The sequence below is a fragment of the Ursus arctos genome, unplaced genomic scaffold, assembly GCF_023065955.2.
Source record: "Ursus arctos isolate Adak ecotype North America unplaced genomic scaffold, UrsArc2.0 scaffold_8, whole genome shotgun sequence".
NCBI classification, from domain to species: Eukaryota; Metazoa; Chordata; class Mammalia; order Carnivora; family Ursidae; genus Ursus; species Ursus arctos.
In genome coordinates, this window is record NW_026623100.1 from 54,849,143 (window position 1) to 54,875,635 (window position 26,493).

Here is a 26,493-nt window from a genome sequence, read left to right on the forward strand (position 1 = left end):
AAATGTGATTTTACAATAGAGGAACCTGATAGACATCACCTTAACTGGGTGATTTAAGTCAACATTACCAGTAGAGGGACAAACCGACACCATGGGCATCCTGGTGTAATACATTGTCACAGGTATCATGCCCCCGCTTTGGTATTCCTGCCGAAAATGCATTCTCTGAATCTATTCATGAGGAAACATTAATTGAACCCAGTAGAGGTACATTCTACTTAATAACAAGCTTGTACTCTTCAAAATGTCAGGGTCATATAATAAAAAGTAAAGATAATGAACTATTTTGGATTTTAAAACACTAAAGTGACATGATAACTAATGTACTGTGTGTTCCTGGATTGGATCCTGGACCAGAAAAAAAAAACCACTTTTTTTAAATTACAAAAAACAGTATTAGGACAATTGGTGAGATTTAGTAAGGTCTGTAGATTAAATTAGATAATATATCCCAGTTTTGGTAATTTTACTTTGCTGTGTAAGTGGGTTGTCCTTAAAAAATACACACTGAAGTATTTTAGTGATAAAGAGATATCATGTCTTACTCTCTAACGGTTCAGAAAAGTAATATAGACAGAGAAGCATTAATAAAACAAATGTGATAAAATGTAAATAATTGCAAATCTTGGTGAAGGTGATAGAGGAGTTCCTTCTCTTTTTTGCAATTTTTCTAGAAGTCTAAAATTATTTCAGAATAAAAGACTACCAAAAAGAGAGGAAATTCCTAGTTTGCTAAGAGTTTTAAATCATGAATGAATGTTGAATTTTATCAAATTCCTTTTCTATATCTATAAGGATAAATATATACATTTTCTTTTATACTATTAATTGGGTATATAATGAGATTTTAGTGTTAAACCAACCTTGATTGCTCAAAATAAACACACATTTTATGTTTAATATATTACTGGATTTGTTTTGCTGATATTTAATTTAGAAGTTTTTCCATTTTTTTTTTTTTAAAGATTTACTTGTTTAGGGGCACCTGGGTGGCTCAGTCATTAAGCGTCTGCCTTCGGCTCAGGTCATGATCCCAGAGTCCTGGGATTAAGCCCCGCATCGGGCTCCCCGCTCGGCAGGAAACCTGCTTCTCCCTCTCCCCTGCCTGTTGCTCCCCCTACTTGTGCTCTCTCTCTCTCTCTGTCAAATAAATAAAATCTTAAAAAAAAAAAGATTTACTTGTTTATTTTAGAGAGAGATGGAAGGGGGGCAGAGGAAGAGGGAGAGAGAATCTCAAGCAGGCTCCCTACTGAGCATGGAACCTAACACGGGGCTTGATCTCATGACCCCAAGATCATAACCTGAGCCAAAATCAAGAGTCGGATGCTTAACCAACTGAGCCACCCAAGTGCCCCAGAAGTTTTCTCATCTTTGATAAGAGAGAGACTGGTCTGTAATTCTCTTTCCTTGTAATGACCTCAGGTTTGGGGATCAACATTTTATTGACCTCATAAAATAAGCTGACATTTCCTTTTCTGTTCTCTGAAAGAGTTTATATACAATTGGTGTTACTTCTTCCTTAAATATTTGGAAGAATACCCTGGTGAAATCATCAGAATCCGGAGATCTATTGTATGAAGATTTTTAATCACTATTTTGTTTCTTTGGTTGATATAGGACTATTTTCTATTTCTTTGGTGTCATTTATTATAAGTTGGGTTGTTCCAGGAATTTCCCATTTCACCTAAATTTTCAAATTTATTGACATTAAGTTGTCTAAAATATTTTCACTCCAACTTTTTAATGTTTGTAGGATCCACAGTGATGTCCCCCTTTCCAAGCCTGATAGAAGTAATATGTACCCTTTTTGCTTTTGTTTCTGTTTTATATGTGTGATCTGTCTTGCTATGGATTTACCAGTTTATTTTTTCAGTGACTCTTCTCCACCGTACATTTTTTCATTAATTTTTTTCTCTTTACTTTATCATTACCTTTTTTATAATTTCTTCAGGTTTAACTGTTTTTTTCTCTAAGTTCTTGAGATGGATACTTAAGTAATTCTTACTTAAAGTTATACATTTCAGCACCTAAGATTATAATTTTCCCACCAAACACAGTTTTAGCTGCATGTTAAAATTTTGATATGTCATATTTTTATTTTTATTTAGTTCAAGATGTTTTTTCACTTCCATTGTTATTTTTTCTTTGATTGATTGGTTATTTAGAAGTATATTGCCTAAATTCTATGTGTTCAGGAATTCTGTACTTTTCAAAAAATTGTTGACTATTAGCTTAATTCCCCTCTGCTCAAAGAACATACTCTGTGTAATTTCGATGTTTTGAAATATGGTGAGGCTTGCTTTATGGCCCAAGTTATTGTCACTTAAAATAAATGTTCACTGCTCACAGGAAACAGAAGTGAATTCTGTGGTTGTCACATGAAACATGCCATATGCATCAATTGTGTCAATTTTGTTAGTCATGATGTTTAAATGTTGTGTACCTTTACTAATTTTTGTTTCCTTATTCTTTCAGACACTGACAGAGGTATTAAAGCCTCCTACTGTGATTATAGATTTATCTATTATTCCTCGCAGATTCTGTAATTCCTTTGCTTTATATATTTTGTAGTTGATTGTTAGTTGTATACAAAATTAGAATTGTTATATCTTCCTGATAGGTTAATATTTTAATTATCGTGAAACATCACACTTTATTTTTAATAATGTTTCTTTCCTTAAAGTCTACTTTATATGTTATTGTATAGCTATACCAGCTTACTTGGGGTTAGTTTTTGCATAAAATGTCTTTCTTTCTTTTACCTTTAACTTTTCTGTGGTATTATTTTATTTATTTATTTATTTATCCTCTGTCTAGGATTTTATTAGACTGCTTTTCCCCCCTATATACCTGTTTTGGAAGATTGAGAAAAAAAGGCACAAACTCACATTAAGTAAACAAAGTGACTTAATCAGTTCTACAAAGTCTATTTTGTAAAAGAAGTAGCAGTAGGAACCAACCACAATAAGTCGGGGAGTCCCAACAGGACTGTAAGCGAACTTGGAAAGATATACACATGTCCACAATACTGACCCTGTCTTTGACCTCTCTCTGTGAAAAGGCCAGAGCCCAGCACCACCCCCATCCAGAGGCACTACAGCTTCAAAGTGGGACTCTGACCATGGAAATCTAATGGAAGCAGCTAGTCTGAAGGGGCATGGCACACTCTCAGGTACGTCTGTGGTATTATTTTAGACTGCAACTTTTACATCTTTTGAAAAAGCACATACATATTTATTATAATATTACATTATTAAATATATATATTTTTAAGATTTATTTATTTTAGAGAGAGAGATAGTGTACACACACATGCATGTGCATGCATGAGCAGGGGTGGGGCAGGCAGAAGGAGAGGGAGAGAATCTCAAGCAGACTCCCCGCTGAGCACAGAGCCTCATCTCACAACCCTGAGATCATGACCTGAGCCAAAATCAAGAGTCACATGTTTAACTGACTGAGCCACCCAGGCGCCCCGTATATTTAAAAGCAGTATGGAAATCTTTGTTTTTTAATGACTATTATACCATTTATATTTATGGTAATTAATGATATATTTGGATTCATAGCTAACTTCTTACTGTTCCGTTTTCTATTTATCCGACTGGTTACTTGCTCCTTTTTATCTTCTTTCCTGCCTTCCTTTGGTTTCATTAACTATTTAAAAAAATTATTACACTATCTCTCTTCTATTTATGCATTATATTGTTTATACATAATTTTACTATTCTCTTAATAGTAACCCTACAGTTTATAATATGTACCCTTGACTTGTTTCAGCTTAGCATAAATTAATACTTTAACTACATCTGAGACAAGATATGCTTGCTGGCACCCCCATCAGACATGTATACCATTCTGATCTGTTATCTGGGAGTAGACATAGATCCTTATCATTTATGGACACTGACTCTTGTCTGGTTCTCTCTCCTTTGGTGTCCAACAGATCCAAATTCTCCTGAAGCCAAGCCATTTCCCTTTTTTTTTGGACTGTTTCCCCTGCCAGATAGTTCTGTTTTCTGCTTCCCTGAAGCTTTAGAAAATCACCATCTTAACCCTCCCTCTAGAGTGGAGGAGGGAAAAATACTTCTCATTTTTCTATGATAGGTTTATAGACCAGAAAACAAGATACAATTTCTTAATCAACTATCCTCTCACACCTACTACTATATTAGGTTTTAAATCTAACCATAATCATAGTACTTCCATGGGAAATTAATTCCAAGTTACAAACACTTATCCTTTAGGGAGCTTTGAAAACCCAATCTATTCATTATATATATTATCTGTATAATAGCACTTTTTTTACTTCACTTTATTTAGGGAAAGGAAAAATTGCAGAGACCAACGATAAGGCTCCTCATTACTTTAGGAATACTCTGGTCAATTTGCTTCAGGGTTTTGCTACAACATTAACATTTATAAATGAGTGAAAGTGAGGGAATGTATGATCTCTTACCAAATTGCAAGATATTTTTGTGCCTTTAGTTGTCTTCACTAGGATAAAAATGACATGGAGATAGAGAAGGGTAATAAGAGATAAAATTCCCTGAGGTACACTGTGGTGTTAAAATGCAGTCATATGTACAGATGTGGGTAAGTTTTAACTTAGAGAACTATATTTTGAGTGTTACAGTACTGAGGCCAAAGAACCACGAGATAGTGGCCTGGTTTAATGAAAGAGTACGAAGGTTCATTAGGAAACTCTCCAGACAAAACATGGTAGCAGTTTTGACCTCGCTGCTACTGCTTTTACTAAAAGTAACTGCACTGATTCTTAAATTTATCTCATTCTTCGATACCCAACTTTCAGTTCTGAGGAGAGGCAATGTAATCCAGACCTCTTACCCTTCCCTATGCTCTTTAGTTTTAATCCCGGAGTAATAGAGACCAACCTTTTACTCAAAGATTTCAAGCAACCTGGTTGCCTCAAGTACCAAACACTTCTTACAAGAGGTCCTAGGGGTAAATTAGACTCAAAGTAATTTGTTTTTCTCCAAAATCCTTTTCTGATTCCACAGGTGGAACACATTTTGTGTTTTAGTTTCCCTGGACCACCATTCCCATGTGTAGCCCAGTAAATATTGGAATGAAAGCAAAATGATAACAAGGCATATTGTGTGTGGCTATGTAGCCTATCATAAGAGGAAATGTTTTTCCAAAATAATTTGTAAGTTTGGCCTGGGATCATCTGAAAACTGGAAATGATCTATAAAACAAGTCCATAGTCATAAAGCAAAATTTTAAAATCTGCTTTTACTCATAAGAGATTTTCCACACTTAATCATTCAAGAGCTGATTATCCAGAATGTGTAATATACAAACCCGTTATTTCTTTTCTTTTTTTTCCCTTCTGCTGCCTGAGTTTTGGTCATTTCACAGCTCATTACTATTCTCTCTCTGGGAAAATAAAAGCAAATGTAGCTCCAACTAGTATTTTCAACTTTCTATATGAAGGTTTTGTAGGAAGGGTAATAATTATTGGTTTATATATCACTTTTTGTTACTAAGTATTTGGCTAGGCTCCACTGGGCACGGGGGAAGAATTTTAAAAGTTCAAGACATTGTCCCTGCTCTTAAGGCTCTTACAGTATAATTGGAGGAACAAGGTTTGTGTACAACAAAGCCAAATATTAACGCAAGGCAAAATATATTTAAACAACAACATGAAAGAATTCTGGTCATACAAACATAGCATACAAGAGAACTTTACTCTTTTCTACTCTTTCTCAGTACCTAATACGTGGCTTTAGCATACTCAGAAGAATGAAAATCATTTTGATAAAATCATCATAGAATAGAAGAGAATTTTATAGACCTACAGAACTTTATAAGAACATAGTATGGACTGATGAGATTGTCACAGAAATTCTCAATTAGGTAGTGAAACTTGAGTTAAATATCAAAGAATAGATGGAATTTCAACATGAAAAAAGGAAAAAAAAAAAAGAAATTTCTGCACAAAGAAAAAAAAATCCCAGAATCCCAGGGTTGAAGACCCCTATATACTTCTAAATGAAATATTTCAAGCATACAGGGTATAGAAAATAATAATACGAACTCTCCTTTCCCACCAAATTTTGTCAAATATTTACTTTTTGCCATATTTGTTTCAGATCCACTTTTTGGAGGGGGGCGGAATATAGATTTGGCTAAAGCCTTCTTCATACTCTGTCATTATCCTTCTTCAGCAGAGGTAACAACTATCCTGAATTCAGAGTTATTATTACTATGAATATTTTAAAATCACTATCACACATAGAAATATGTACTACTGTTTCCTGGGTCTAAAGTTAATGTAAATGGTAGCATGCTTTGTGTATCTCCTGCCACTTTCTTGTGTTCACTAGATATTCTATTTTTTGAGATTGATGCGTATTATAGCTCTAGTTCTAGTTCATGCATTTTAACTGCCGTATAGTATTCCACTCCGTGATCATACAACAATTTACTGAACCACTCTCAGGTTGATGAACATTTAGGTTGTTTCCAATTATTTTCCTGTTATACACGATGCTTCAATGAATATTCATTTACATGTCTCCTTATGCATTTAAGGGAGAGTTTCTTGGATATATATAGCAAAGTAGAAATGTTAGATTGTAAGATAAGGGCACCTTTCGTTTTAATAGATATTGCCAAATTGCCTTCCGATGTAATTGTGCCAATTTAGTCTCCACTCAGTGGTGTATGGGAGTTCCCATCTCTTCCTTATCTTGCAATTCTGATGACTGCATCACAGGCTTGGAACTGCCAGAGGACCCTGGTGTTGATTCTTCCTGTAAACTTGCTGTCTGTGTCGGGGATGCTCCAAGTTGGGTCTCTTTATGAACCAGCCTGGCCCAGGCTTAGAGGAGCTATCAGTCCTCTCAGAGAGAACTGGGAAAGAGTAAAGAAAGAATGGTATGATGGCAGAGGATTGCATGCACATTTTCATCATTTTTACGTCCCCGATATATTAGCACAACCTGAATCTCCATAAGCAAGGCTCAGTAGATGTTCAATTGACTGGAACTAATCGTGAATCCTGATCTGTTCCTGGCTTTCACTTCTCTAAGCTTCAATTTCCCCATCTGCAAATTATGGATGATAATAATTTAAGGAATCATTCCAAAGGTAAAAGAAGATATAAATGTGAAAACATATAGAAGCTCTAAAAAGCAATGTAAATTAAGTTACGAAAGATTTGAAAGCTGTTTCTGTGTCATGACTTCTTATGAGCAGATAACATTTTAGCAGTTCAGAATCATTGCCAAATTTCTCATTGGCATTCTTCTTGCGACCCCTGTAAGTCCTGGGGTTCCACGTGCCCCAGACTCTGCTCAGGATCACAGTAATTTTAAAAAGGTATTCCAACCTTTATTTACCTTTATTGCTCTCAAAGAACATTAGAGGAACCCGTTTATGGTTACCGAGCCGCCCTGGAGTTCCATTCTATTTCCTCTGGTCTCACATATAACCTCCAAACTCTTTCTCTAGAACCCAGTTTATTGGGCTTTTGGTCATCTCCCTTCTTCCTTTCTTCCAACACTTTAAACGTTGACTTAGCTCCTTTCTGGCTAACTTATCCCCCTTCTCTTCTCACTTCTCCACTCAAGTCTACACTTCCCTTACCTTAAATTCCACATCACAAAAATATCAGTGTAGGCAGGCTAGAAAACACTGCTTGAGAGAAGAATAGATATTCATATCTTAATAATCATTCTAGAACATAAGTTCTTGTTATGGAAGTCAGTCACACTATTTTCACTTTGAATGTTTTAAAAACAAGGTTCATAAACATTTTTTGCTACTTTTAAGTTGTTCTTTTTTTTTTTTTGAAGGAGTATGCAGATGGAGAGAGAGAGAATCTCAAGCAGGCCCATCACAGGGCTTGATCTCACGACCCTGAGATGATGACCTGAGCTGAAATCAAGAGCCCGATGCTTAACCCACTGAGCCACCCAGACACCCCTAAATGGTCCTTTAAAAAAAAGAAGAAGAAGAAGAAAGAAAAAGAGGTTGTTCACCACTGCTCTAGACTCTCAGGCTTTTCACTTGGAGATCCCGTGATCCTACCATCTTTATTTCTGTGACTCACATTTACACATTACAATGTAATTCCCTTTTGCACTTCCTAAATCTGTGACTGTCCTTGTGATGTCCCCTCCTTAATGCCCTTTCATCTCCTCAAACTCAACACGCTTCAAAGTGAACTCACATTCATTCCAAATTTAGCTTCCCCTCAGGACTTCCATATTTCCACTGTTGGCATTTTAAGAGACATGTTTATTGCCCAGGTGTAGTATTATCAGAAGAGGAAGAGAATGGGGCCAGAGACACTAATCAAGAGACTTGCACCACGTAGCAGAAAACAGACCGCATTCAGATTTGCAGACATGGTGTTTTCGATTTCTTTGGAATGACTGGAGAGTGCTCTCCTTAGGTGAGAGGTAAACCCTAAATATTGGCATCAGCAACTTAAGAGTGTTATACTTTTCAGCATTAAAAGTTCATGTGGAGGGTGGGGGATGGGGTAACTGGGTGATGGACATTAAGGAGGGCACGTGATGTAATGAGCACTGGGTGTTAGGTGAGACTGATGAATCACTGAACTCTACCTCTGAAACTAATAATATACTATATGTTAATCAATTGAATTTAAACTTAAAAAAAAAGGTCATATAAACATTTTCAGATATTGGTGCCCAGTTAACAGTTCTGAGGTTGACACAGAGAAGGACTGGCTGTATGAGGCACCACATTTATGCTTGAAAAAGGCTATTCACAAATTTCGTATAGTGGCTTAGACATTTGTAAACAAAATACAAAGCAGCAAGGAAATGTTCATGAGTTTCCTTCCTTTTGTGATTCCATCAACACATGTTTAAACTATTCTGATGGTATCAGATGCTTAGCTGAGAAAGTTCATACTACCAGATGAGTCCTGATTTAAACATACATATTTTTTTTAAAGTATCTTTAAGCAACCCAGATGATCAGATTTCAGGCAGAAGTTTTGACTTTATTTTTTTTTTTTTAAGATTTTATTTATTTATTTGACAGAGAGACAGCCAGAGAGAGAGGGAACACAAGCAGGGGGAGTGGGAGAGGAAGAAGCAGGCTCACAGTGGAGGAGCCGTATGCAGGCCTCGATCCCATAACGCCGGGATCACGCCCTGAGCCTAAGGCAGATGCTTAATGACTGAGCCACCCAGGCGCCCCAGAAGTTTTGACTTTAATACCAAGAAGAGGCATACCTTGATCCAAATGGGCTCTGCTATGAGCTCAGACCCAGCAAATGGATCCATCCCCTGGGGAGTGATCTGGGTCAGTTTGAGATTTGGGTTATCTATACATCACTATGAACTATAAGCACGGAGTAAGGAATAATGGAAACCTCCTGGCATGTTATTTGAATTATTTAACAGAGCTTTTATTTCTATTTTTTTGTCTGTTTTGATCAAGAAAACAAACCTTCAGTCCAGATTTAAACCAAATTAGATGATTTTTTTTCCAACATGATGAACTTTCTAGATCTATAAGCAGATTGCTTTATTATAGGTTTTGTTGGGAATAGGGGTCGGAGTCTTCCTAAGGGAGTAAGAGTAACTAGAATAAAGCTTCTTTAAAAAAAAAAAAAAAGGCCAGCAGGATAACACTCTGGGCAGTAATCTACTCTGGAAACAGAGTGTATGTAACCACATTTTGGTTGTTCTGGACCAACTTGATCTGGTCCAACAGTGGTCACACTCTGTATTTGGGAACGAAGGTACAGGGAACACCATTTACCTGGGGGGATCTAAGGGGAACCATAGGCTAGATATTATGTAAAAGGGAACCAGGGAAACATTATGCTCTAATCTATCATGGGATAAAAGACGAATATAATCAGGAGTTTCATCAATAAGATTATCTCAGCATCTCTTAGTCTCTTACCCAGCCTGTATTCTACCTGTACTTCTTTGTAATCCTTCAATACTTTATCGTCTATTTTTCACATAGCCTGCACCCCTCAAGAATGAGCTGAGTCTAATAAAAAAGATCAGTTACCTACAGTGGTAGCCGAAGAGCACCCCCTTGAAATCCTGGTTCCTCAAGAAGATTGGAAGTTCTTGTCTATCTAAACAAGGTTCGAGGCTTTTGTCTAACTTGTTTGTCTTTGCAAGATCTCACCTGGAAGCAATATTGGGTAGAGGTACTCTGTGCCCTGTTTTGTTCATGGTGTTGATATATATGGCTCGGTGATGAGAAGATGATATCTGGTCCGACAAACTGTTGGCAAGGCAGGAACTTTACAATAGGATGCATGAGACCAGGTTTCTTTCCCTGGCGTTTTATGACAATGAGTGTTCAAGAGCACCTCTGATGATCTGATTCAGAGGGGAGCAAAGGTGGGTTTTGGGGATTTTTAAAATCAGGACCCAGGGGCCAGGTTGGGCTTGAGAATTATATAATCTGAATGGCATCCCCTGACGTTCAGCAGTACGGTGGCCCTGAGTTTTTTGTGGCTCTAAAAAATCTGAATCAAAGTTTAGGCTCTAATAGAGTGTTCAAATAACAGGTAGTTATAATCTCCCCATAGTCAACATTGACCAGACTGTATTTGGAATACTGAACTCACTTCCTAGTGCCAGAGTTTAAAAAGATATTAACAAATTAAATGAGTTCATAATGAGGGAGTCTTGATGAGCCGTATGAAGATTACGATGTACAACAGAAGTTGAAGAGGATCTGGGAGAAGGTAATAAGAGGAGACAAAAGCAGAAGAGGGACTATGAACCTCAATGCTTAGATTAGCCCTGACCTCCAAATGACAGATCTGATGAAACTTTTCTATCTCCCTCCTCCATAGTCTCTCTCTGGCATTTAACACAGCTTGATCACTCTCTTCAAATTCCCTCCTTTGCTGCATTGACATCAATTGTACGAGTTCAGCAGATGGTAAAATTGAATTCGAAGTGCAAAATGCACCTGTGAAGGATAAAGAGGAAAGGGAACAAGAGTAGGAAGGAAGACTCTCAGACTGCAGTGCTTGACTTAGTACCTGTGAAAGGAGAGAAAGAAGGAAGATGGACTGGGTAGGAAGAGCCTAGGTCTGCAGGGAGGCTCTGAGATTAGCTCAGTGATGATGCCAGCGGGGTGCTCCAGAGCAAAGATTGCCGATTAGAGGAAACTGCATTGGGCAAGAATGGCTGGCTGTGTTCAGTCATCGGTTGGGAGCCTCGGGGAGACTGAGACCTCTCCGTGAATGCTGTGATGAATCCCAAAGGCATGGAGGCTAGTGGCTGTCAGTGGTTCACACTCCTTACAGCACATGCTTCCATGAAGGGAGTCCTAAGTGGTGCACTCCATGGCTCCCATACCATTCCATTTCCATATAGCATATTGGATCTCACCTTCCTAGTCTCCTTTGCTAGATTCTCTGCCTTTGCTCACCATCTAAATGTTGGTGGTTTCTAGGAACCCATTTTCTGCCTTTTCCATTTATTTTCCCTATGAAAATGCATCTCAACCCACAATTTAAATACATGACTGACTTTTGATGCTGAGTTCATATGTTAACTCAGACCATTATTTTCTCCTACCTGGACTGCTACAATGACCTCTGAACTATTCTCCCAACTCATCTCCAGTCCTGCCACCTGACTCCAAGTCATTCTTCATCCACAGCCAGCGGAGTATTTCTAAGGAGCAAATGAGATCATGGCACTCCTGTGCTGAAAATCCACCAATGCACCCTTTTGTTCTCAAGAAGAAATGCAAATTATTTAACATGATTTACGTGCTCCTTAATGGACTGGTCCCTGCTTACCACACTAACCTCATCTGTCACTCTCCTTAAACAGAACTACTTTCATTTCTTTGAACGTAACCACTGTACCCTTTGTAGGGAGTATACCTTCTTGCTTGGCTAATTCTCTACTTGTCTTTTAAGTCTCAGCCTAGAGGTTCCTTCCTCTGTGAAGACTTCCGTAACTTGCAAAGACTAGATCTGGTCCTCTCCTATGTGACCCCAGGACCTATGTGATAAAGAGCGGTGGACTCTTGGTTGTGCATCTACCGGGGGCAGTGAAACCCCGATCGGGTGCCAAGCATTGGAAACAAGACGGACAATATTTTGCATATCAGAACTTGTCTCAGGGAATATTCTGCATGAGATAGAAAGGAATACTAGGATAAACAGTTTGGTGTGGGTGACGGTTCTCTCAAGGACATGATAGGCAAACATTCTCAATCCAGTCACTCCCATCGCTCACCCCAGCCCAACCCTAAACGTTCAGAAATATGTGTGGCTATTTTTGTGATTGATATCAGTGTGGCTGGGAGCAGCATTGAAACAGAGGACAGCCCCACACAAGGAAGAATTGTCCTATCCAAAATGCTAATAAAACCTCCATTGAGAAATACTGTGCTGGGACACATGCAAATCTGGGAGCAGAACTGAATTGCTCAGAATATGAGGGTGGAAGCTGAAAGCTGACACCTGAGGACGCCCATCGCCACCTACTCCCGATGCAGAGCTCCACCTTACCTGTAAATAAATGTTGCATACATGATTTAAAAAATATATTAAAAAGAAATTTTAAAATATATATTGGCTTGAAAAAGAGTCAAATTATTAGTCTAAGCAGCACCTAATATCTCCCTCTGGCTCTGCTTCCCTGCACCTCAGGACTCATCTCTTTGCAAAGGAATTATCTGAGAATTTGTCTGTAGCCTCACTTGAATTCAGGGACCATGCCCTATTGTATTGTTAGAACATAATATAGTGTTTGGCGCATAATAGGTACTTAATAAATATTCCTAACTATGACTCCCAAAATTTAAAAATTAGCCCTGACATCTTTTCTAAATGTCAACTCTATTTTTGTCACTAATTTTACATTTCTAGTTGAAAGTTTCAACCTTAACAGATATGAAACAGAATCATTTACTTTGACCCAATGCTAAAACCCTCCCCCCAATAACCCTAATACTGTCTATTATGGCAAATGCTATCACCCTCTTGGGACCTTCCCGTTGTCTAAGCCTACATGTCGCCGATTGTTTGCCTGCTTTCTCACCCCACCAAACCTTCAATTCCACCTTCTAATGATCTTTGTATTCTTTCTTTTCTACCTGACCAGCCTGGAGTGTACCACCTCCCCTTTATTCCTCTGGCTAACTGCAACACATTCTTAAAGATTTAGCTTTAGCATCCTTCCTGTATCTTCCTGTCTGCAGTCCTGCCACGCTTCTGTGCTTCTCACAGTTTTGTGAGACTGCAAACTCCCTGATGGCAAGCACTGTGGTTTTCTTCTCTGTATTCTGTACCATTTGAATCTAATAGTCATTGACTCTAAATGCATGACAAGGAGGCAGATTTTGGCTTAGCGTAAGAGAAATTTTATTTTTATTTTATATATTTTTTAAATTTTATTTATTTATTTGAGATAGAGAGGGAGAGAGAGCACACAAGCAAGGGGCAGCAGCAGAGGGAAAGGGAGAAGCAGACTCTCTGCGGAGCAGGGAGCCCGATGTGGGGCTCAATCCCAGGACCCTGGGATCATGACCTGAGCTGAAGGCAGATGCTTAACCGACTGAGCCACCCAGGTGCCCCTGCCTAAGAGAAATTCTTAAAAATATACTATAAAGCAGAGTATAGATTAGTGGCTAAGAGTCTGGCCTTCTGGGGCGCTTGGGTGGCCCAGAGTCCTGGGATCCAACCCCACATCGCATTGGGTTCCCTGCTCAGTGGGGAGTCTGCTTCTCTCTCTGACCCTCCCTGCCCTGTGCTTGCTTGCTCTCTCTCTAATAAATAAATAAATAAATAAATAAATAAATCTTTTTTTAAAAGCGGCCTTTGTGTCTTACCTCTGTTCAGATTTCAGCTTTCTGTTACTCTGAACCAGCTTAATCTGCCTGTACCTCAAAAAATTATGATAATAATACCTATGTCATCAAGTTGTTGTGAGAATTAAATGAGATAACATATGGAAAGTACTTGACTCAGTTCCTGGCACCTTGTAGGCACTTGGTAATGTTAGATATTACTATTGTTTTTATTATTGTTACTATGATTGCTCACTAGCACTATCTCATAATGCGGTGGGTTGCTTTTGGAAGCAGTGAGTTTCCTTTTCCTGAAGGTATTCAAGTACCAGTAAATTCAGGAGCGATGCTGTAAAAGCAGTTCTTGAATTGATAAGATTAGATGACTTCTAAGGATGCTTCTAATCATAGAAGAGGGAAGCAATTTCTCAGATTCAAAGAAAGCGTGGTCATTAGTGTTACTTCTAGCAAAGTTGAGGAGCATTGGAAGGGGAAAAACAAAGACATCAGATTTGGCATCTGCATGTATATATTACAAAGAACAAAATATTTTATTCTTTGTGAGCAGTTAATTGCAAAAGCCCTTTTATTTATGCTGTAACCCATATGGCAAATCAGGCCCTTACATGAAAATCAATCTTTTTTCCAAAGGAATAGCTTGGTCCTGCCAAAATGGAACAAACAAAACCTTGAAGATCGTTTGAGCCCTACTGAAATATCTTTTCCTTTTGAAAGAAGTCTATTAGTGATGCAAGTGCAAAGTTATCTGCACAGATGATAATCCTAGCAAAGAAAACAGTGAAACCATTACCAGGTTCTCATGCTGAGAATTTGGCTTTCCTGCATTAAAAAGACAGAGAAAGAGAGCAGAATTGATTCCTTTTTGGGATAGTTGCTTGGGTCTGCTTATCTGAATCCTGGACTAATTATTCTCATGTTTGGCTTAAAGAGGCCAAACAAGTCTCCAAACGAGGACAAGTTGAAGAAAGGCCTGCAGTCCGGGTCCCCAGCAAGTGCCGTAAATAGGCAAAAGCCAGAATGGAATTAACATTTATATTCAGGAGTTTAATTCTCAAGATACCAGAGCCTTAAGGTGAGATCTAGCTAGAAAAAGTCCAATGATAAGCACTCACATGGCAGTAATTTAAGTGATATGCACATATTATTGATGCTTTAATTACAAATTAGACAATTGGAAGGCTACTTGTATAGGGGAAGAGATGGTCATTTTCTAACATCTCGTCAATAGATATTCAGGTAAACAACTTCTTTGAGAACTTAATAAATATGCAATCTTACTGTAGGTGAAAGGATTGAAAAGCTAAAAATGTATGAGGCGGGTAACTATATGCAGCTTGACTATTCTTTGATTATACTTATTTTATCCTTAAGTTTGATAAGACCTAGTTTCTCAGGAGCCACCAGGCATTAGGGAACACTAGTGATCAGAAGTGGTGCCTATTAGGAAGGCATTTCTGAAACAAAACTCAAGGTGGTATCATCCAAGTGGCCATCACCTACTTGATTAAAGCTTTTGGAAATGCCTAGTGGGCAGTTTATTGGGAACAGAAAATTAACCCTCCACATACTTTCTTGGACAGGTATTAACAGTTGCGCTGGTGTCCAAATAGATTGGATGTAATGCTCACAATCTGGGACTCACGAAGGGTGGGGCCTTGGGTAGGTAAACTAAAGAGCTTCCGCATCATCATGTGTTTACATTTCAGGTGCAGGACGGATCTTGTTCACGCTCCACCCTCCACCACCTCTCCTTTGCAAGGTTGCTCTACAGCTCGCACTGTCCCGCCCGGGTCTTTGATAATCCAGCGTCTCTGGAGGTCAATCACGGCTTCAGTTCTAGGCTCTGCCGGCTTCCCACGCCCTCCACTCGGGCTGGTGGGCGGCTGCTCAGCGTGTTTTTCCCCCAGAGCTTCCCACGCCCTAGCCACTACACACGCCTCCTGGCTGCCCTCCAAGCGAGCCCTCTTTTGCACCCCGGCCGGCCAGCTCCGAGCGCCCCGAGTGTCCTGTATCAAAGCTAGCACGGCTCACTTTTTTCAGGGGCTTTGCTCAGGGCCACCCCTTCGCCGCAATCCCAGAAAGTCTCTGGTACGCGGCTGTGTCCTATGTGTAGGTGCTTCTAATAATAAATTGGGGACACTGTCTTGCAAATTAAAACTATACTACCTGCTTAGGGTCGGGACGTGAAACAGCAACGTCAAACTTTGCCGTTCAGGGAATCAGAAGCCAATACGAGGTACTCCCCCCCCCCCCCCCCCCGCCCCGCGGCCCCTGGGGCAGCCACGCCTTCCCAGCAAGTCTCGGCCGCTGTCAAGCGCGGGTCGGCAGCCCGGGAACGCGGCGCGAGTTCGGGGTCCGGTGCGGCTGGGCAGCCCGCCCGCCCACGCCCGCCAGGCGCGCGGAGCTGGAGCGCGCACGGGGCCGCACGCGCGCTGGGCCGGAGTGCGCTCCCTTCGGGATCGCGGCTGCGCAGTCGGGCCGGAGCCGGGAAAAGGGGGAGGAGGGTGGAGGAGCCGGAGTAAGGGGAGGGGGAGGAGCGGCGAAGGCGGAAGCCATGTTGGAGTTGCACCCCGAGCGAGGGGCTGCGAGCGTTCTCCTCTCCTTGTGGGTGTGACCCGGGTTCGGCGCGGCGGCGGGCTGCGGGGGCGGGGACGGTTAGCCCGGTCGTCGTCCGCGGCTGCGGCGGCGGCGTGAGAGGAGCGGCGGCAGCGGCCGCAGCGTGGAGCCGGGCGATTGTGACCGGCTGGGGAGCAGGGGGCCGGCCGCGGCTCCCACTCTCCGTGTGGCCCCCTGAGCGCCCCCCCTCCCCTGCCCGGGAGGGAGGCGGGGGGCACCCGGGGCCCGCCATGAACCCCGGCTTCGATCTGTCCCGCCGGAATCCGCAGGAGGACTTCGAGCTGATTCAGCGCATCGGCAGCGGCACCTACGGCGACGTCTACAAGGTAAGGGCGAGGGTCCGCGCGCTGCCGAGGCCGCGGGGTCGGGACCCGCCGGAGGGAGGGCGGGGGGCGCCGCCGCCAACTGGGCGCCCGCGTCCGCGCTGGCCCTCCGCGGGAGACGCGGGCGCCCGGGAGCTGTGGGGGAGGAGGAGCGGGCGCCCGGGGCTCCTCTGCCTTGGAACGAACAAAGGGCCAAACGGGTAACCCCGAGACCTCGGAGCCCTTACCTGAGCGCTCCCCTTGGACGCGCGGTGCCGGGAAAGGGCTGGACGCGAGCGGGCCGCTCTGCTCATCACAGCGCCGAGAGGGTCTGGCCGTTTGTTGCATTGGCAGGGTCAGTGCGAAGAACCTGACGGCGGGGGTTTGGCGTATGTCAGACCCGTGTCGGTCAGACGGACTGGGCCGGTCCCCTGTAGGTTTGGCACTGCCGCCCACCGGGCCCGGCGGTAGTTACTACACTGGGCAGCCTCCACCCACAGTCCCCCAACCTTTCGCCTCTTAGCATCCGCGTACCGTCGTCTTTTAATTTTCCGAGTAATGACTTTCGTTTGTAAAAGAGATATAGTTAGTATAATTTTTTTTCCTGTTTTGGCGGAAAAAGCAACTTTGTTTTCTCCAAATCAAATTGAACTATGATGCCTCATTAAACTTGCTTTTGTCAGTGACACACAAAATTCAGCCTCTTTTTTTTTTTTTTTTTTTTTAAAGCGAATTGAATACCCCAGAAAGGTACTGGTTTGACTAGGTTAGAATTCAAAGCCCATTAGTAGTACAGCATTCCTGTTGTAGAGAGACCCCTTCTAAATGTGGGAGATAAATCACTCTTCCCTGGCCAGCTGAACTCTTGGCCTCGCAGAGACTGCCAAGAAGCGGATAGTGCCAAATGTGGCAGCAGTCTTGATTTAGTAGTGTATCTTCTTACTGGTGACTGAAGTGGAACTCCTCCTGTTTCACATAACATCTGAGGATGCATAGAGAAACTTAATTTTACTTTGGAAAGTTTAGTTCTAACTGAACTTTTTGCCCATGTTTAAGCAATAGGTTTTTGCTTTTACTTCAGTGTAACAGTGACTCACAGTGCAGCCAGGATTCTGCATTAGTCTTGTTTTGTGGATGATTTGCTGTCTGTCATCATTTGTCTCATCAGTTTTTCCCATGAGATAACACAGGTGTTTTGTGTACACCTATTACATATAAGGTACTGGACATCTAAGCACTTGGGGTATAGCAGGTAAAGGTAGACCTATTCCTAAATCTTGGAGTTTATATTTGGGGGGGGGAGGGACAAGAGGAAACTAAACAACCACTTAGATTATTTTATTGCAGTTTTATTTTGTGCTGCCCAGGAGAAAAGAGGATTAGGATTAGGGTTATGAGAGCATGTAACAGGAGGACCTGATCTCTTTTTGGTAGTCAGAGGCAATGGGGAGAGAAGATTATGCCAGATAGAGGGAACATAATCCATGAAGGCTGTGAGGCCCCAAGGAACAGGGGTGAGGATTTGAAAGGCCTCAGTGGCTTGAGCAGCCAGTGAAAGAGAATGGCCTTAGATCATACAGGCCTCTTAGATCTTTAAGGAGGACAGGTTTTTCTTTAAGACGATGGAGAGCCATTGTAGGGTTTTATGTAGAGGAGTAAAATTAGATTTAAAAGATCTATCTGTACTGCAGTGTAGATTGGAGGGGAAAGAACAGTTAGGCAGCCATTGCAGTAGTCCAGGTAAGAATAACCATTGCTTTGTTTTGGAATTGGTGGTGATTATGAAAGTAGAAATGAATGGATCCAAGTATATTAGAAGTGTTAGAGGAGTCTAGTTATATTCGGTTGAAAAGTTAACTAAAACTTCACTAGCATGTCAGTCTTAGGTGGCAGTGTGTACAGTAAGTTCTTTTTGAGTTCTTTACAAAAATAATTGGCCGTGTATTTACTGTATTTAGAAAAACAGCTGGTAGTTAAGCCACATGATTAAAAAGTAAAAAAAATTAAGGCCTGTAATTCCCTAAGGACATCTAAGTGCAATACAGGTATAAGTTGATTATTCTTGTCATCTGTTTAAAGTAATGATAATGAGAACTAACATTTATGGAGTGCTTATTATTTGCTAGGCACTGCTCTAAGATTTTTCCATGTATTAATTTACTTACTCCTTACAGCAACCCTAGGAAATAGGTGCTGTTATTAACTCCCATTTTGCATTTGAGGAAATTGAGGCACGAGGAAGTTGTAGTAACTTGCCAGAGTTGGTGAGTGGCAAAGCCACAATTTGAACCTTGCCCTTTAGAGACTGTATTCTTATTTTATTTTATTTTTATTTTGAGAGAGACCATGAGCAGGGGGAAGTGGAGAGGGAGAGGGACAAGCAGACTCCCTGCTGAGTGGGGAGCCCCAACATGGACTCGGTCCCAGGCCTCTGAGATCATGACCTGATGCTGAAGTGAGACGCTTAACCCACTGAGCCACCCAGGCGCCCCGAGACTGCATTCTTAACAGTAGCACTACTGCCTCTATAAAGATACATGGGCATAAAACGTATTACTGAATTTCCAGTGGAGAGATTAAGGTACACCTTTAGTTCAGCATGTGAGTTGTAGCCATACTCTATTAGAGTGGATCAGTAGTTGGAATACCCAACTCCTGCTGTGCAGCTGGGCCTCATTGTTTTTGTAGAGTCTGCCAAGTGGACATCAGATAATAGATGCTTGATCCCCGCCAGCCAGACTCTTCCCATACCAGGGGCGCAAAGCAGAGAAACTCCATGTGGTTTTGGCATCATATCCCCTTCTTGCTAAATAACCCAAAGCTTAAGCTATTTGTATTTTTGTCTGTAATCATGTCCACGTATAGAGATAAACGGGTTGTTGTGTTTTTTTTTTTTTTTTGTATTTGTTTTGCTGTTTTAGATTTTTCTTATTTATAGCAATTGTGTTGATTAGAGAGGAGTGCATTAGAGGGTTTGTTTTCAAAAGCCAGTATGTATAATTTGCTCCTTAATTTGTGTTTAGGGGCTAAAAATGGAATGATCAGATTAAGTAAATAAGTTAGAGACCTAATTATTTATAGTCACTCATGGAAGGTGGGTGTTTCAAGGGATTTTTATTTTAAAAACTGTGTCCTACCCAATGTAATAATATGCTTATTAAGGGTGGCATGGTTTAGTTAAAAAGCACTGAAGTAGAATGTGGAAGATCTGGAATTTATTAGCTGTGTGGCCTTGTAAAATCATTTAGCCTCTCAGCTGTTTTGTTGTGAAGGTGTTATCATCGTATGCCCTTCTGTGTATGGTGTTAGATAAATGACTTGAGTTTTACTCAACCAATAAGTTTTCATGTTTTCAAGGCTGAAAAATACAAGTATACATTTTCTCTGCACTATCTTAAAGTACATGGAAAATAAAATTTTTTTTAAAAAAGTCATACTTTTAAATGTCCTGTAACTCTATGGCCTTCATTTGTGAGATGGAGTATTTATATCCGGGGTTACCTAGGGACCTAGGAGTTGACAACTAGAGAGCTCAGTGGTTGGGCCTCAGGAGGCCCATGAAGCCCTCTGAAAATAATAGGTTTAATATTGTGTGTGTGTGTGTGTGTGTGTGTGTGTTTCTGTAGAGATGGCTTATAGCATTCATTACATTTACAAAAAAGAAAAGAACGAATCATCTCTAGGTTTGTCATTTCTCAAAGAGTTCTCTTGGAGAAATTCGGTAGTCCTGTACCAGATTACATTATCAACATCTATCAGCATTGATAGGATTTTCACACGCATTGTGCTGTCTTTTCACAGGCAATTTTTCCATTGGATTTGCCTTATTCCTACCCCATGTCTTGATGTTTTTCTAGATTTATTTCTAGAGAGAAGCCGAAGATAATAAAGCTAGAGATGGGGTGAGGCAAGGATGTTTGAAAGATCAGTCTTATTACAGTGTTTCTAAAGGAAGTATCTTGTCTAGTCTCACGACTTAAGCCCGATCCCAGTGATTGACTCCCAGGTGTCTCCAGCATGTGCTTCAGTCTATAGCCCATTGTCTCTACCTGACCTCTTCACAGACGACATCTCCCTCCAAATGGGCCTTTCCTTGTATCCCAGTTTGGTTGAAACTCCAGTTGTTGGCAATTTGCTAAGACTTGGGGCCTTGGAATCATCTTTTATTCTGGGCAGGACTTCGTAGGCATTTCAAAATGTGGTGGGGATGCTCCAGGGAAAGAAGATTGAGTAGTCACATGGTAAAGAAACCTGTTGAGTGCTGCTTAATCCAGCAAACTCCAAACTTAACTTGACTGTGGGATTCTTTGTCTTTGTAATACATATTGCTTGTCCTTAGCATTAGTGTCTTGTAGAGAACATGCTTTGGAAATGTTGATACTGATTTTATCTGTGTGCATTTGGAAGCCATTCCCTACGAAGCAGAGGCTGCAGTGTTGCTAAGCTCCAAAGCCATTCACATGGTAGTCTGTGTAAACAGTCTCAACGAAAGCTGACAGGAGAAAAATGGAAGATTGGGCAGTGAGATCAGGAAATTAATTTGTTCAAGCATTTAGTGAATTGTGTTGGCTTATTTGTAGTTCTGTATCTTTCAAGGTGTTCTGATTAGTATCATCAAAGACTAATTCTTTCATTATAGTAAGTGTTTAGAAGACAAGAAAACTGAGTTCTGAAACCCGACATGCTGTTGAGGAACATGAATACCTTAAGCAATTAGAAAAGAATAGCTGAAGGAAAATAAAGCATGATTGTCTGGGATTATGCTTATTTTTTACTTTCATGGAGTACAAAGTCTAGAGGGACCTGAGGAAATGGTCCTAAACTTCAGAAAGCTTGTTTGAGTATTTAAGGTAAATTAAGATAGAATTTTCCAGCATCAGTATTTATTTGAGATGGAAAGTGACAGTGGAATGGATTCTTTAAAAAAACAAAAGAACAGGTCATCTGACTTTGATATGGATCTGATCCCCTAAAGGAAGTGCTTACCTCCAAGATTGTATATGTATTTACTTGTGAAGGAACGTCTAATATGTTATTTTGCATGGAGAGTGAATAGTTACTAGCTCTCTCTTGAGAGTACATTGAATAGCCGTCCTATATTGAATACCTATAATGTGAAAGGAAATGTGTTAGGGACTGTGAGTGAAGGAGCAAAAATGGCAAGACTTGGCCCTTGGTATTTATAGGGACTTAAAATGTGTACCTACTTTTAGCTATCATAGTTTGAGATCAAAACCTTGTTGATTTCTTCTTTTCTGGCATATTAACGCTCTGACTGGTTGAGAGATTGTCTGGACACTCCATAATCTGGACAACCGACCTCTCTGTAGCTTAGCAAAGTGGTTTAAGAGCTGGGTTCTGGGGTCAGACTGCCTGGTTTCACCACCCATTAGCCAATTACTTAATCCTTTTCTCTGTGCCTCAGTTTACTCAGCTGCAAAGAAGAGATGCTTAGAGTAGTGTTTAAGACTGTGCCTGACACACAATACTCTGTAACCATTAATTGCTCTAGTATTTAGTATTACTTATTATTATATTTCTCCTGCAACTGTCCTGACATACCTTGCTTCTCATGCTCCTGCCTCAGGGTTTTTGTGCTTGGTGTTCTGGGCCTGAATTCTGCCCTCCCCCAATACCTGTATGGGCTGCTTCTTCATTTCCCCTGGGTCTCAGCTCAAGTGTCACCTTTAAATGTGTTCCCTATAGGAAATAGCACCCTACTCTCACTTTCTGTCTTTAGCAGGGATGGATCCAGATTTTGTAGGGCTTGAAGTTTATACAGTTTTGGGGGCCCTCATTAAGTAAACAAATAAATTAGAATAAAAATTTTGGTATTGAAGTGAAAATTTTTATTTATTTATTTATTTATTTTTTAAAGATTTTATTTATTTATTCGACAGCAATAGAGACAGCCAGTGAGAGAGGGAACACAAGCAGGGGGAGTGGGAGAGGAAGAAGCAGGCTCATAGCGGAAGAGCCTGATGTGGGGCTCGATCCCATAATGATCACACCCTGAGCCGAAGGCAGACGCTTAACCACTGTGCCACCCAGGCGCCCCTGAAAATTTTTATTTAGAATGAGAAAAGATGTCCCAACAAGATGCTGTAACCTTAGGGTCAGGTCCTTTTCTTCTGAGGTTTCTTTAGGCATTTACTAAGAAATGCTCTCATAAAGTGCTCCCTGTTAGCATCCTGGCTGCTACTGGCCACCTTCTTTGGCATTTTGCACGTCCCAGTAATTCTCAGCACTCACAGAGGCCCACGTGAGTGAGGGAGGCTGAACTTTGAGTTCTGTTAGCTTTATAGAAAGTTTACCTCTGTTCTTTCCTAATTTTCATTTTTATAATGACGTCTGTCACGTTATATTTAGTTGTGTGTTACCTTTCTCTTCCCACTATAGTGTAGATCCAAGAAGCTGGTTGTTTGGTTTTGTTCGCTTTTGTGTTCTAGAGTCTAGAAGAGTACCTGGCACATATTATACTCTTGGTACATATTTGTGGAATGAATGAATGAACGACTTGAAGGGGACAAACCACATGCTGCATGAGTTTAGAGAAAGGAGATCATTGTTTCTGGTTGGGAGAAATCATAGCAGGTTTTACAGAGATGATATTGGGCTTGACTTAGAGTTCTGGCAGTAGTGGGTACAGAATGAATTAAGCGCTGTGGATTATTAGGCGTAAACTAAATCAGTAGGCTTAATGTATCTTTTGCGTATTAAGTGATGTTATACTTATTTTGTGCATACGAAGATACTCTGTCATTTTAAACTAAAGACCTTTAGTGACTAGTGAATATATGTAACTATTACATATTGGTATTATTTTGGTTTTTTGTTTCTAATAGAATTGGGCTTTTAGAAAAGAATTTTGTTCAGTACCAAAAGGCCCTATATTCAAGAGATGAGAACATGTTTGGTTGCTGCTTTAGCTTTGTTTTTTAGTCTTTTTTGTTCTGGAAGATGCCACGTTTCAGAGTTCCAGGCTGCCTTGACCTGAGATTATAGGTTTGGATTCCTAGTGTAACAATGTATTGTTTACCTTAGTCCTTAAACTCTGTGTAAGAATTTTAGATTTGACCATGAAATTTTAGTTATTTCAAAGGAGACATTTATTTTGTTTGATTAAGGTCTTGATAGAAGTTTAAGATGGTCATCCACCCTCTCCTGGTCAAAGAGTTTTTGTACATTGCCTCTAAAGTACGGACTTGTAAGCCTAATGTTCACAGCACTGTCCTTTTGCCCTCTGGCCCCCAAGAATGAGTTAAGTTTAGATAGCTGGGAGGGGACAGGGAGAGAAAGTCCGCAGAGAAGGGAATGGGGACGTTGGTATTCCCGTGTGTGTAACTACAGGGGTTGTTAAAGGCTTGGGGACTAACACAGAAGGCTTGTGTTGGGGAGCATGGAGAAATAAGATTTGCTAGATAAGGTAGGGCCAATTTATAAACTTGGAAGCTAGATAAAGTCATTTAGATATGAAGTGGTAGGAGCTTTAAAGGTTTCCGTACAAGGAGTAATGTTGAAAGTGCTCAGGATTAGTCTGACAATCATGATGAGAATGGATCAGAGAGGAAAGATGGAAATATCTTCTAAATAGAATCTGTGATTCTTAAACTTTTTGGTTTCAGAGCCCCTTTATGCCATTAAGAATCCCAAGATCGTGTATGTTAGTTATAAATATTGCTATTGACTCTATTAGCAATTACACCTGAGAAGTTTAATACTTGGTTAAATAGAAGACAGATTCTCAACTCTACTACTTTTTTTTTTTTTTTTAAGATTTTATTTATTTATTTGTCAGGATAGGGGAGAGCTTGAGGGCACGTACACAAGCAGGGGGAGTGGCAGGCAGAGGGAGAAGCAGGGTCCCTGCTGAGCAAGGAGTCCAATGCGGGACTTGATCCCAGATCATGACCTGAGCCGAAGGCAGACTCTTAACTGACTGAGCCACCCAGGTGCCCCATCTGTAGTTCATTTTCAGTAAAATGTCAGATATCTAAGCATGAATAACCAGTTTGTCAATTCTTTCAAATAAAAATGGTGTTCTGTGGAAAAAGTGGCTAGTTCAGTTTGCAACTCAAAATCGCACACGCATGCTGTTCTTTGAGCCGACCGTTGTACTTCGGTGTGCAATGGAAGTGTTCTGTGTATTTCAGCAAATAGAATATCAAAATGACTTGTAGTAAGGATTAGGAGCTAATAAAATTAATGATGTTCATGCTTTAATAAGGACATTTTTCAGTGAAACTGGCTTTTTTTTTTCCCTCCTTTTGAGTGCATGGCAGTGAAGAATATAGTGATTGGTAGTACATTGTGGGGTCACTGTTTTGGTTGGTGCCCAGCAGTTTTATCACCGTTGCATTTGCTCTATTGTGCAAATGTCAACACAGTAAAAGGGAGGAAATAACATTTTCATATTGTTATGAATCATTTTGACCTTTCAAGCCCTCAAGAATCAATCCTGGGGCTCTCAGGGATTCACAGAATTGTGCTAGATTATATGGAGTAAGCTAAGGGCGAGGTAAGTTATGATGGAGTGAACAAAAGGGAAAAGTAGTAAAGAATGGAAAGGAAGGAATTGAGGAGAAGCATCTTGGAGAAACATTTGATGAGGCTTTGTGAAGAAATATGAGGATGGAGAAAGATGATTTGAAGAGGACTTCAAAATTTTAAGCCTGACTGAGGAGCACATAAAATATTTGTTCAAATAAATTAGTAGTGGGGGAACGATGTAAGTTACAAATACAGTTAAGTTGAGAGGGAGGAGCTATGGTGGAAGTTGGGATATTAGAAAATAAAGAGATATCTGTGAGATTTCATTTCATTATTTTCTTGCTGTAGTTTCTCTAAAGAAGCACTAATAGTGATTTTTCCTTTTTCTGTGGAGTTTAACAATTCTTTAGCTGTGTTCTTGGGACTAATGGAAATCGATAAGGGTCAGTACCTTTCTCCCAGCTCTTACTGACGGATTACTAGGAAGACCTGCAAAGATGTCTTCCTGTCGAACAGTGCTACAGATTTGGAGAGTAATTGATGTAGGAATTAGTGAGTGGAACAGTAGAATATGGGCTGGATATTTTTATTGTGGCATATATTTTTTAATAGATGTATTTGTTTTTTAGAGAGAGAGTGCACAGCGGGAAGGGGCAGAGGGAGAGGAAGAGAGTGTCTCAGGCAGACTCTGTGCTGAGTGCGGAACCCAACACAGGCTCGATCTCACAACCTGAGCTGAACCCAAAAATCAGAAGCTAAACTGAATGCACCACCCAGGCACCCTTATCGTGGCATACATTTCAAAAATTTTTCTTGTTTTGTTCTTATTGTAATATATATATTATGTGTACATACACGTTTTTAAATAATAATATATTACAAAAAACAATGATCTAACTCCCAGTAGATAAATAGTCTCAGTATTTTGATGTATTTTCTTCTGTTTTTTTTTATAGACAAGTATTTTGTAAGGCTTGTATGCTGTTACATATTTCTAAGATAAAATTATTGTTTGCTTACAGTGAAATGTATAGATCTTAAGTGTTTCAGTTAGAAGAGTTTTGACATACATAAAACTGTGTAACCCACACCTTTATTAAGATAGAACATTTCCTTAACCTCAGAGAGTTCCTTCAAGCCCCTTCCCACTCAGTCTCACACCCCTCTCCTCCACAGCAATCACTGTTCTGGTTTGTCACTGTAAAAGCTCCTTTAGAACTTCATGTAAATGAAGTACAGATGAATTGCCTTAGCACCTTTGATGATACAT

General features: G+C 40.4%; 1 protein-coding gene, 1 long non-coding RNA gene and 1 other non-coding gene across 5 annotated transcripts in view; 1 reads left to right on the forward strand and 2 right to left on the reverse strand.

The window, feature by feature from the left end:
- Positions 1-3,503: 3,503 nt before the first annotated feature.
- Positions 3,504-17,183, reverse strand: LOC130543188 (uncharacterized). Its single transcript, XR_008958333.1, has 2 exons — positions 16,982-17,183; positions 3,504-6,879 (listed from the first exon to the last, which is right to left on the reverse strand). It is a non-coding gene; the product is annotated as an uncharacterized LOC130543188 (long non-coding RNA).
- Positions 5,725-5,799, reverse strand: LOC113247530 (small nucleolar RNA SNORD59). The gene has a single exon (XR_003313285.1). It is a non-coding gene; the product is annotated as a small nucleolar RNA SNORD59 (small nucleolar RNA).
- Positions 16,351-26,493, forward strand: part of MAP4K3 (mitogen-activated protein kinase kinase kinase kinase 3) — a 181,929-nt gene continuing 171,786 nt past the window's right edge. For 2 of the 3 annotated variants that reach the window (XM_026479448.4, XM_026479456.4), the window contains exon 1: positions 16,352-16,757. In XM_026479448.4, coding sequence (XP_026335233.2) covers positions 16,662-16,757 — 96 coding nt within the window. In that variant the 5' untranslated portion in view covers positions 16,352-16,661. Of the gene's footprint in view, positions 16,758-26,493 lie in introns of all 3 variants that reach the window. The other variant, XM_057309419.1, reaches the window with a different exon arrangement.